A 13,214-nucleotide genomic window follows, 5' to 3' on the forward strand; every position below is an offset into this window, starting at 1 on the left:
TTCAGGGGAGAAACCATAGGAAAAAAAAAAAAGTTCATGGGCCATTATTGGGCCTAACTCTAGAAGAACCCACCTTGTGAAATTAAACCCTGCAACAGCAGCTCGAAGACGCTAACCGCAAAATAGAGAGCAACAAGTAGCTCTACAAGCAGAGCATGACGCAGAGGCTTCACGGGTTACAGCTGAGGCTTTACGGGTTGCATCTAAGCAACAAGCAGAGATCTCACGCTTGGTGAGCTTCCTCAAGACTAACCCAAACTATGTCGCTTTCCTCGAGTCTCAAACCAATGACCCAAACCCTGCTGATGTTCAAAGTTAGGTTCCCTCATGATTATGAAAACTTTTGTAATATTTGCAACACTCTTGGATATTTGGATGTTTCTTGGAACTTTTGCAACTTTTGTAAAAAAGATGGTACTTATGTCTTTGTTTAATTTCATGTTTGTTATGTTTTAATTATAGTTTTCTTAATCAGTTTTGGTATTACAAAATCAAATAATGCATTTTTACCAGAATTTTTTTAAAAACATGATAATTAAACAGTCGTAAAACAGTCACCAAAACGTAAACAAAACAGTCGCAAATGAGTAACTATATCAGTCGCAAATTTAGTGATTGTTTGGCGAGGGAAAAACGACTTTATTTATCAGTCGCCAATTAGTAGCTCCATAGCGACTTTTTAGTGACTGATTTTTTTAGCGACGCACTGTTTAGCGACTACGTATGTCAGTCGCCAATCAGTCGTTACTAAGTAGTTAGCGACTGTTTAGTGACTGTTTTTGTAGTCGGCAATTTCATGTTTTCTTGTAGTGATAGTCCGGGACAAGGTATTTTTCTCCGCGCTAATACTCCCTTGGTCCTTACTGCTTGGTGCGATTCCGACTATAGTAAATGTCCTGTAACTCGCCGTTCTCTTACGGGTTGGGTTATTCAGCTTGGTGGTTCCCCCATCTCATGGAAGACAAAGAAACATGATGTAGTTTCTCGTTCTTCAGCCGAAGCTGAATAGCGGGCCATGGCCGATACAGTTTCAGAAATATTATGGTTGCGTGGACTTTTGCCAGCTTTGGGGATTGATTCTTCGGCTCCCACCGTGTTATACTCAGATAGTTTATCCGCTATCAGCTTGGCAAAGAATCCCGTTTATCATGCTCGCACCGAACACATGGAAAATAATTGTAACTTTATACGTGACGAGATATTGCGGGGAGTGATTGTTCCTCACCATGTTTCTACTCATCAGCAACTTGCAGATATCATGACAAAGAAAGAGTTTGAAGTTTTTCTTGTCAAGATGGGTGTTCGTAACATCCACACTCCATCTTGAGGGGGGGATATTGGGCCATATTGGGCCTCGTTTGTATTTACTCAGAGTCCATATTATGTATGTCGATTAGGTTAATTGTCTATCATGTATATAAGCCGATGAGGTATGATCAATAGAAGTAAGCAAACCTTTTACAACTCCTATAGGTTTCTTGACAAAAGTTTTTTTCTCAGACAAGCCAAACTGAAATCTCCTATGTTAAATCTCAGTCCACCTTCATTCCTGGAAATGCTTGACCTCCACCAAATTTCCCAATTTATAACCTTCCATCTTCCTCTAATGACCACACCAAAAGGCAAAAGTGAAAAAAATTATCTTTGAATTTACAATTTTCAGTGGTTTTTACCTCTTTCTTTTGCCTTAGACAAAGATGAGGAAGAGGAACAAACACATGAGGAAAAGAAACAAACGCATGCTCTCTCATCTTCGCATATAATTAAAGTCGTAAGTCGTAACAGTGAGATTTATTAATTTACGTATGTACATTGGATTAATATAGGTCAAGAAGGGAAACTTCCACGTACGTGTTTATACTTTATAGAGTACGTAAAAGAGGCTTAACTTTACGCTGGGACTTGGGATCGAGTCAAATAAGATTCTTAACCACTACAACCATAATTAACATGATTAAGTTGAATTAGTCGTTTATCCGTACTTTTGATGCACGCCATTTTAATTACGCCACTTCAATTATAAAATGACATACGTAACCAAATTAATTATATGCTATAGTTTATGATCGCGGGTCATTTACATCAAGTTTATAAACATATATATGTTTGATGTTTATGATGTAAATTTGTGAGACAGAAAATGATGAATCTTGATATAAGATCAGTAGAGTCAAATGGGTAGCCGAATTTTTTTTCTTTTATATATAGTGGTTAAAGGAATGACCCAATGTAACTAGTTTCGAACATTTTTTAAGTAGGACAAAACATTCTACTTTTTTATCATTTTTTTTTCAAAACATTCTACTTAATTACCAAGTTACAGTACATCAATTTGATTCTAAATTCGATCTGAACATTCTATTAATTATGATATATGTGTACGCAATAACTACTACACGTACGTACCTTTAACTATAAGTCCATTAAATTGATAGGATTGAATTTGAATGGGTTACTCGTACGTATCTGGTGATGAGGGTATGATCTTACAGTATAATTTATATTAGGATCATGAGTAGCAAAACAAAACAAAACAAAAATTACTTTTTAAGAAAGAAAGGTATAGTAAGTTAGTAGCGCTTACCAGAAATTTGTATATAGTTGCATCAAGTACAATTTGATGCATCTTTTGAACTGTTAATAAACATATACCGATCGTTAGGACTGTAAACTCTAATTAATTAATTAAACATATATTAGGTTTGTATATCAAGTAATTAATATTTTTATAAGAATTATCACATGACATGACGACATATATATGTTGTCCCAAGCCAATACAACCTCTCATATTAAAAGAAGAAGAAGAAAAGAGATAGGAAAAATGAAAGAGATAATAATTACAAGCTAAGTAAACTAAATGGAAGTAAAAAGCAGTTGAACAGAAAATTAGGTGAACTTAGTTGGCCTCAATGCCCTTTTACCCTTACTTCTTCTTCTTCTTCTCCTCCTTCGTTCGTCTTCACAACCTATCATTACACATCTATAAATATAGTGAGAGATAAAGCGAAAAAGAGACTTATAACAATGGAGAGAGAAGACATTAATAGTAGTATGTTAAACCTAGATGTCGAAAACAACAACACCTTCTCTTCCTTTGTAGACAAAACTCTAATGATGATGCCTCCATTAACATTTTCCGGCGAGGTGGAGCCTTGCTCTTCTTCTTCTTGGTATCCAGAAAGCTTTCATGTGCATGTGCCACCACCAGCGCCTGAGAATGATCAAATAGGTGAGAAGGGGAAGAATAAAGAGAAAGAGAAGAGATCGAGGAAAGTTCCAAGGATTGCTTTTCATACGAGGAGTGATGATGATGTTCTTGATGATGGTTATCGTTGGCGAAAGTACGGCCAGAAATCTGTCAAGAACAATGCTCATCCTAGGTACTTACACACCATATAATTCCTTGTATAGTCGTCGTATATATTAATTAGTTTATTTATACGTGATTCTCTATGACTTCATTATATTATTAAAGTTGATTTCCATATACAGAATCGACCAAAAACTATCACGGCTAAAGAAAAGATTAGTTAGCTTAACAACCGGCAGGTCTGGCTCGATCGACGATCTTGTTTGTGTTTAACTTTACACGATATATACATATAGAAAATATACAGTACCTTTCAGTTGCAAAATTACAATAATTTCTAGGTTTACGATAACATTTATTAAATCAACCTCTTTCTAAACCTAAACTCTTGTAATTTTGGAATTTTATGTTGTGATTATATATTAAAATAAAACATAAAATATGTAATTTTCAAACATAATTATTATCCTATAGTTCTGTGTAAAATATAGGGATAATTTCACAAAATGTAAATTATATATATTGTCACAAATGTCATTATTTAATCTTGTTTCAAAAAATGCAGGAGCTATTACAGGTGTACGTACCACACATGCAACGTGAAGAAACAAGTGCAAAGATTGGCAAAAGATCCAAACGTGGTCGTAACGACTTACGAAGGCATTCATAACCATCCTTGTGAGAAGCTCATGGAGACTCTTAATCCTCTCCTCAGGCAACTCCAGTTCCTCTCTAGTTTCTCTAATCTCTGATGAATATATTAATTAACGTGTTAATTAATGGTGTAATTACTTAAAGCTGATTAAGGTGTTAATTAATCACTCCACTGACCCACATCTCCCACGAGACAAGTCACAAGTGTATAGAACAGATTTGAAACGGTATACAACTCTTTGCACGTATTGACTCATGCCCTGACTTCGGGAATATGTCTTGAGTTGCAGCTTCCATTAGGCATATATGTCACTTATGACAAAGAATAATGTCATTGTGTTTTAGAAATATAATCCAAATTAATTGAGCATAATATTGAAAAACCTTACCAACGGATCGGATCAAAATTGACATCAGGAATCCGAAATCATGATTTCCGAACTTCCTTAATTGTTAATGAAAATCCTTTGGTAATATTCCCTGCAAACAAAAAAGCCACATTAATGATCATATTCACGACAATCATCAATATCAAAATGAAATTTGGTCTTATAAATATATAATTGGAGGATTCGTAATTGTGGATATCTGTTGACATAATATAGATACACACTCATTAGAAGTAAATAAAACCCCGAGCATATTATTACAAGCAATTTTATTTAGATAGCAATTTTATTTTGATCGTCATGAAAAGTTAAACGCCAGCTAAATACCATAATAAACAAAACACGACTTGCACACACCGGAATCCTAAACTCTGTTCATGCCGTGGGAAAGTGATCAAGTACACTAAAGTTTATTATGTTAGTGTTGTGTTCTAACTCCTAAGTACCAACTTCCCTTCGTTCTACCCTCTCAAGTTCCATGATGATGTCGGTCCGGAAGGCCTCGCGAGCCAGTAGGAGCGGGCACCGGATGGTTTCGGTTTCCTATAACTGCCTCGGTTCTATAAGCAGCCGTGGAAAAAGGTGACTGAGCTTGAGAGCTTTGAACCAATGGTGTCTGAACCGGCTGTGAACTGGTAACCCTAGTGGAAGTTTGAGACTGTTGGGTAGGTCGGATGATCATGTGGTCAAGAGCAGTGGAATGAGAACCGGGCACAAGACTGCCTCGCATTCTCGGGCGCCAATTGGTTGTATCAGGAGCGGTCAAGTCTACATCCATTAGGTCACTGGTTCGAGAAACAGATTGAACAGGTGGACCACTTGAGTGCTGCCTTTGAGTGCTTACATGGTTATTACTGGTTAGACCTCTGATGCCATAACTATTAGGCTGGCTGAGTACTCTAGGGACATGCTGAGACTGAACAAAAGACGAAACATTCGCTGGCGACTGGCTCGTAGCTGGAATTGGGACCCTCCGGCTCTGCAAGGAACACATATCAAGATATCATCAACATATGAATACTCAAGCAAAGAAACCAGTCTCTCAAACGAAATCACAAACCTGATATGGAGTTTGATATGGATAAGTCTGGTTCAATCTCGGACTAGAGGTTCTACCAAGATATGTTCCAGTGGGAGTAACAGATGAAGCATGAACCTGAGAGACTTGCGGAGAGGGATTCGGTATGGTGAAGCCAGTGGACGTAGTTGCTGGTCTATCTCTTGGAGATGGTGTCTGTGAGAATGGCACAGGTACCAGCATTGGATCTATGGACATGGGTGTTTGGGACAAGTTTGAGTATTGTTGACCTGTTCCAGTATTCGAAGCTTGATGCGGTTGTGGCGCAGTGTTTTCCAAAGCAGATAACATTACCGGGTCAAGTGCGATCACATCAGATATATCAAATATCGAACAGTAATCATCGTTTGAAGCTTCTTTATTTGTGTTATTATTAGATTGACCCTGAGCATCAGACAAACAGGGCTTCCGATCCTCAACCTTGTTGTCACCAAAAACTTCCATTTCGGCATCATCATCATCATCATCCCCCGTTAGATCAAAAACAACTGGACCAGAGTTTAACAAGCTCATTGGGTCTTCTAGATCATGAATGATCTCACTCACAGGTTCCACTCTCTGGTCAGTTTTCTTTGCAACCTTCCATGAACCATCAGCATCGATGATTACACCAGCAGCATCGTGTCCCACATCTTTTAATATCTAAGGATATGATATGGGAGGATTTATCAGACTTAAGCAGCAACACATAATTGAAGCAGTAATTAAATTACAACATAGATAGCTACTTGCCTTGGCCATGTATTGATCTAAACGTATGTCAGGGTAGCAAACAGGTTGATTGCAATGTGGGCAGCGCCAGGATGGATTTCTCATATTTATGTTGACATAGTTTGAGAAATCAAAAGCCTGCAGCAGAAAGTAAAGTACCACATCAGTAACAAATATTAAGAGAAAAATAAGGTAACACTAACATCCACAGAGTAAAACACTGTATGACGATTTAAAAGGATGGAAACAGAGAATATTGCATGATATTTGGTTGCATCACCTGAAGATGTTTACACAACTGGCCCTTGACTGGAAGCTTGATCCGCCTGCGACTGTTTTATTGGAGACTAAATCACTGAACAAAATAACCATAACATAACACAGTAGTACGTTAAAAAGTAGAAGTGGTACCTTATAGGACAATTGAGAGATACTCGTGATGCCCCCTCAATGATGTCTGAATCTATGGACAGGTAAGAAAGTAAAGAGAAATTAGTTTGGGAAAATATTTCTTATAGTTATGTGGTTGCCAGTCATGGGAGGATTCAAAATGGAATAGTACAGAGCATTAAAATAAAAGCTCCACCCTCCTATTTTATGCTCTTGAAATACCTGGACTTGATTCAATGACTTTGGACTGAATGTAATCTTTAAGAACAGGTTGTTCAGGCGGCATTACCACTCCCGTAAATGCAATTACGATGATGTAATTACCTTTGAACAATCAAGCATCTTAATTAGATAATAATTGGAAAACATGGGATACAGAAAATCTATATATATAAAATAGATTAGATACCCTTAGAATTCCCCATCACTTGGAGAAGATTAGTTCCGTACTTCAGCTGTGCAGTAACATTTGTAGGGAGTTGAGGCCCTGTATCCTGGATAAGAAAAAAAATAGATAACAATAAACAAATAAACATGCACAAAACCAGGTCAGAGAAACAAAATCCAGTAAAAAGTCAAACTGTACACACCATTGCAATATTAACTCTCTTCTCTACCCCCTTTCCATTTAACAGGAAGCTGCAATAATCATACGAAAGCAAGGAAGGTTAAATTCGATCATATTTCGTGTCAGTGAGGAAAATAGCAAAAAAAAGTCTCATACCTGACTTCTGGAGGATTTGCAATACAGGCAGACGTGTCTATGTTGTCTGTTTGGGCAACAAATAGCCGCTGAAGAGCAAACAAGAATCTGGAGTAAGCAATATATTAACCGAAAGGCACAAAGAGTGGGCACGTCAACAAGATGAAACAGATTCAAAATGTATATGAAGGGACTGGTAGATAGAATGCAAAGAATGGTTTCATTCACATGGCGACGTAATTGCACAAATAACTATTAAAATTTAATAAAGAGAAATCCAGAATGACATATTGAATGACTAACAGATGAGGTATACATACAATTTTCTGTTGGAGTGAATGTGGCATATTCTTTGAGATACGGAAATCATGCGCCAGCATTTTGTAGCCAGCCTGTCATGCAAGGAAAGCCAAACAAAAAAAGAGCACATTTAGAGGGTAACATATCAGAAACAGATGTTTAGAACAGAGGAGAAGCTCACCTTCACTTCAAAAGAAACAAGAACATGCCCAAGCTTCACAAATGGATAGAACCTGGGATCAGAAAGAAATAAATTACAACCTGTGTATCCAGTGGATACTATTCTACTCAATAAGTTTTTGGTATCTAGCTTGTGATAAATTTGTTAAGAGTAAAATCTATCTATCAATCAACAAAGCCACACGGTGAAAGCAAAACCTACTTCTCCATGATCTGCGTAAATGTACTGCCGGGACTGCTGATGCCAGGGGTAGTGCTTCCAGAACACCCAAAACTAGCCCTTATCTGAATAAGAAGGAAAACATTAATATCATCACAATCCAAATAACCTGCTATCAGATGTAAGCCATGATTCAGAAGAATACAAACCTCATCAGCAAGAGCGAGAAGTTCTTGACTCTCGCTATCCGAAAACCATCCTAGTTGACAAGCATGCTGTGACATTAACAAAAAATCAAGCATGATACGTCAATCAAAGTGATAAAGCCGAAACCTTTCTACCTCAATCATTATAAACCAAAGGAAATCTAAACAAAAACTGGCATTCATAGAACAGAAACAGTCTGCAGATCACTGATCCAAACACTACTAATTCTCTCTTTTTTTTTTCTCTCTCTCTCTCTCTCTCTGGTGTTACCTTGATAGAGATCATGAGCACCATAACAGCCGTCTTAGTGTACACATCAGTTCCATGACGGCACACCTACATCCACATCATATCATCATAATGGCTTTTATATACATTAATGCAGATCTATCTAACACAGTAATCGAGAAAAAATAAAAGGACCTGTTTGAGCAACTCGGGGAACTCTTCAACCTTCTTGGGAATATCATTGTTCGCTATAGCAAAATCAATGCCTCTGAAACAGAGAAATCAAAACAATTCGTCAACACCCAAAAGAGTAAACTCAACGCGCATGTTAATGTAGAGTGAGAGAGAGAGAGAGAGGAAGTGAAAAAAAATTTACTTGGCGAAAGAGATGCAACAGATCTGAAACTCCTTAGTATCAGTCTTAGGTCCGACTTGAATGTGGTAACGTAAACGTTGAGTCACAGACGCTAATCGGAAGGAATTGACTAGTGACGCTGCCGTCTTCTCCCGTAATCCACTTCCAGTCACCGCCGGACACGTCGCCGCCTTCGCCACCGTAGACATTGAGAGCTTCAATCACAAATTTTTTTGTTTTTTTTGGAGTTTTGAAAATTATAAATCAAAACAAAGAAGAAACAACGATTTGAAGAAGAAGAATAAATAAATTACTCAGCTAAATCGAACATAATAAATAACCCTAAAATCCTCTGTTACCTTTTTTTTTTTTTACTCTATTTTGCTTTTTTGATGTTTCCTTGTAACGGACTTTTATTATCGTTCTGCGACATTATTTAATGGTCTTTACTTCTTTTTTATTTATTTAGGGAATTCATGTTATTTTTTTCCCCTATACTATAAAAGTTTTTTGAAATGTCCCCTAACGTTTTAGAACTAATATTTAAAACCCTTGGTTTAAATTTAAAAATTGGTGTAGTAAAAAATATATATATATTATATATATATTGGTTATTGAAAAGTTCCATATATATTGGGAGGTTGATGAATCCAGTTTGTCAGAGAATGGAGTCTGTGATAGCTAACTTTCCAAAGATTTGGAAATTGGAGGACAAGGTGGTTGGAGCGGATCTAGGTCAGGGAGTCTTTCAGTTCAATTTTGAGGAGGAAGAGGATATCCTCTCTGTTCTTCAGAACGGCCTGTATCACTTTGATAACTGGATGGTATCATTGGTGAGATAGGAGCCGATCATCTCTCCCTCTTATCCTTCAGCGATTAGCTTCTGGGTGAAGGTGACAGGGATTCCAATGCATCTGTGGGAGGTGGCTACTCTTGAAGCTATTGGGAAGAAAATTGGGAAGACTCAAGAGATTGATGAAGAGTCTGGCAGTATTTGTGTGTCTGTCAATGGGTTTAATCCTCTGATTACAAAGTTAGTGGTGCCGTTTGCTATTGGGGATGAGATTGTGGTTTCTTTGGAATATGAGAAGCTAGTTGGTGTTTGTGATCATTGCTCTAGGATGACTCATGATTCGAAATTGTGTCCAGAGTTTCAGAAGGTTGGTTCTGGTAATGGTACTGAAGCGCTCTCTGATAGTAGGGGAGGACCACAACATCTTCCTTTGGTGAAGAAGGAGATGAATCATAATGTTGGAGGTTGGGAGAAGCCTCGAAAGCATGATAAGAGAGCCTTAGACTTTCAATCTGCGGAGGGTGGTGATTTTGGTTATTTCCCACAGCTGCGTCAGGGTGAGAATGGGCTTCACGGTTCTCGCCAACAGGACAGGGTTCACGGTCAGGCTTGGGGGCAGCAGAGGAACTTTGGGGACTCGTCTATGAGGGACGAAGGGTATAGGCGCGGGTCTCACTCAGGTAGTGGAGAAACATCGAGTAAGGCTTCTGGTTTTCATCTCAAAAGGAAGGGTGCGGGTATGGTTTGGCCAAAACCTTTATACAAGGTGAAGCAAGCTTCTCTGGAACATCAAACTCAGGTGCGTCTTGAAGATTACACCGGGGTCTCCAGAGTTGGTCTTGTGCCAGAGAAGGAGCGTGAGGGAACTTTGCAAAAGGTTGATGGAGTGGCGTCTATGGCTATAGATTTTGCAGTTGACACAGATGACCTGCTTGAAGATGGTGAGTGCAATGATTCGGCAAAGGGTGATCTCAAGGTGGTTCAGGAACAGGATGTTCCGCAGGTTCAGGGGTTAGAATTGCCAACGGGTCAAGGGTCCGAGTCTCACACTGGTCAGGAGTCTGTTATTCTGGATGAACCTAGTGGTGATCAGCAAGGTATTTCTTATCTTTCTAACCCGGTTGAATACGACGTGGGTGTGATTAATAGTGCTTTGGCTACCTTTACTTTAGGAGATAAGAGTGGTGATAAGAAGAGGATAGTCAGTCCTTATGTTAGAAAAGGTGTTAATGGCTCTAGGTTAGCTACTTTGGTCTCGGCTTCTCCCGGGAAACGTTTACTTGCTAAGGCTTTGTCTAAACCTGCAGGTGATGCTAACAAACAGAAGATTTTGGGGAGACAGGGGACTTCTACAGTAGGCGTTAAACCATCGGATGGTGGCCGCTTAGGCAAGAAAGAGAAAGGGATGGGGGCTCTCCCGAAACCGCCGACTAGAACGTGAAGATTTTGAGCTGGAACTGTCAGGGCATTGGGGTTGATCTGACAGAAAATTATTTGGGTGATTTGTGGAAGAAGCATCGACCAAACATTTTATTTTTATCGGAAACAAAAAAGTGTTTTTTCTTATTTACAAAAGTTGCAGAATAAGTTTGGTTATAATAATTTGTATACTGTTGAACCCCGCGAATCTAGCGGTGGTCTTGCTTTGTTTTTTATGGATGAAATAAAACTCTCAATTATTTATGATAGTAATCGTATTATTGATACACAAGCTTATGTTGGTCAACAATTGGTTTTTATGTCCTTCGTTTATGGTGATCCTGTTCCCCAGAAAAGACAGGAAGTTTGGGATACTTTGATTGATATTGGTTCTTTCCGAGTTGATCCTTGGTTTTTGGTAGGTGATTTCAACGAATTAGTTGGCAATCATGAGAAAACAGGGGGCGCTCTGCGCTCAGCTTCTTCCTTTATACATTTTAGTTCAATGCTTCGGCATTGTGGGATGCTTGAGTTTCCTTGTTTTGGGGATCAATTATCCAGGAGGGGAAACCGATGTAATAATCAGGTGGTCCGTTGTCGGTTAGATCGCGCTGTGGGTAATGAGGATTGGCATGGGTTATATCCGAACTCGAGGATTGATTATTTGGAGATGATTGGTTCAGACCATTGCCCGATCTTGGCAAATTGTCAGAAGTGGGATAGACGACGGCTTAGACAGTTTCATTTTGACAAAAGGTGGCTGGGTAAGGAAGGTATAGCGGGTGCGGTTGAGTCTGGGTGGAATCATACCAGGAATTTCCGCATCCCTAGCTTTGTGGATAAGGTAAGGAATTGCAGGAATTCTATCTCTTGGTGGCGAAAGAATAATATAAGTTCTGGTCCCTCGCTTATTTCTTCCTTAAAGGTGGCTCTCCATGAGGCTAAAATGGATGATTCGATTTCTCAAAGGGAAATTCGGGACATTGAAAGGAAGTTAAAGGAGGCGTATCATGATGAAGAAATATATTGGCAACAAAAAAGCAGAAAATTCTGGCTCAGGGTTGGGGATAAAAACACTAAATATTTTCATGCTTCCACGAAGCAGAGGCGGGTGAGGAATAGGATTGTTGGTCTTTTCGACATAGATAATGTCTGGAACGATTCGCCGTCGAGTATGGAACATATTGCTACTAAGTACTTTGAGGATCTTTTTAAGAAGTCGGCTGGTAATGGCATTCCAGAAATGGTTAGAGAAATTAATCCTCTAATCACGGGGAGTATGAATAGAGATCTTACTCAGGATATTTCTGAGGCGGAAGTCCGTAAGGCTCTGTTTGCGATGCACCCGGAGAAAACTCCAGGCCCTGACGGCATGACTGCTTTATTCTTTCAACGGTTTTGGTCCTCTTTGAAAGGGGATTTGGTGTCTTTGGTTCAGGGATTTTTTAGGACGGATCGTTTCGATCCTCGTTTAAATGAGACAAATATTTGTCTTATTCCCAAGGTTGATAGACCGCAGCGGATGACAGAGTTTCGACCGATCAGTCTTTGTAATGTCAGTTATAAGATTATATCTAAAATCTTGTGTTTCCGGTTAAAACGGTTTCTACCTCTTTTGGTCTCTGAAACTCAGTTGGCCTTTGTTTCTGGTCGTTTAATAACTGATAATGTTCTGGTCGCTCAGGAGATGTTTCATGGACTAAACACCAATCAGAGGTGTCAGACGGAGTTTCTCGCTCTCAAAACGGATATGAGCAAGGCATATGATCGAGTAGAATGGGATTTCTTGGAGGCGGTTTTGGTCAAATTCGGTTTTACCAGAAAATGGATCTCGTGAATTATGTGGTGTGTCTCTTCTGTGTCATACCAAGTTCTATTGAATGGTCAACCCAGGGGTTCCATCCTCCCTCATAGGGGTCTTCGTCAGGGGGATCCCCTGTCGCCGTATCTGTTCATTCTTTGCATTGAGGTTTTGATAGCTAATATCAAGAAGGCAGAACGGGAAGAAAATATAACGGGTATCAAAATTGCCCGTGATAGTCCTACTATTTCGCACTTGTTGTTTGCTGATGACAGTCTTTTCTTCTGCAAAGCAGAGGCAACCGAGTGTAGTAAAGTAATGGAAATAATAGGAGATTATGGGAAAGCCTCAGGACAAGAGGTCAATCTTGATAAATCTTCTATTATGTTTGGGAAAAAAGTCCCTTCCGATTTACAACCTCAATTAAAAACCATTATGGATATTTCTAAAGAAGGCGGCATGGGCTCGTATTTGGGTATCCCTGAGAGCCTTCAAGGTTCGAAAACCAAGGTGTTTAGTTATGTTAAGGATCG

The 13,214-nt window shown here is 38.9% G+C and overlaps 1 protein-coding gene and 1 pseudogene across 2 annotated transcripts; one reads left to right on the forward strand and one right to left on the reverse strand.

The window, feature by feature from the left end:
• On the forward strand, positions 2,945-4,134 carry LOC104719821 (probable WRKY transcription factor 24). Of its 2 annotated transcripts, none has more exons than XM_019231341.1 (2): positions 2,945-3,383; positions 3,496-3,675. In XM_019231341.1, exons 1-2 carry the CDS (start codon positions 3,028-3,030, stop codon positions 3,584-3,586), a joined length of 447 nt encoding a protein of 148 aa, XP_019086886.1. In that variant the 5' UTR covers positions 2,945-3,027; the 3' UTR covers positions 3,587-3,675. The 2 variants fall into 2 exon arrangements, with proteins under 2 accessions (XP_019086886.1, XP_010436107.1); XM_010437805.2 differs by lacking the exon at positions 3,496-3,675 and adding an exon at positions 3,879-4,134 and having other exon boundaries at positions 2,970-3,383.
• On the reverse strand, positions 4,497-9,052 carry LOC104719822 (annotated as a pseudogene).

Source organism: Camelina sativa, chromosome 10 (assembly GCF_000633955.1).
Source record: "Camelina sativa cultivar DH55 chromosome 10, Cs, whole genome shotgun sequence".
In the NCBI taxonomy this organism is placed as follows: Eukaryota; Viridiplantae; Streptophyta; class Magnoliopsida; order Brassicales; family Brassicaceae; genus Camelina; species Camelina sativa.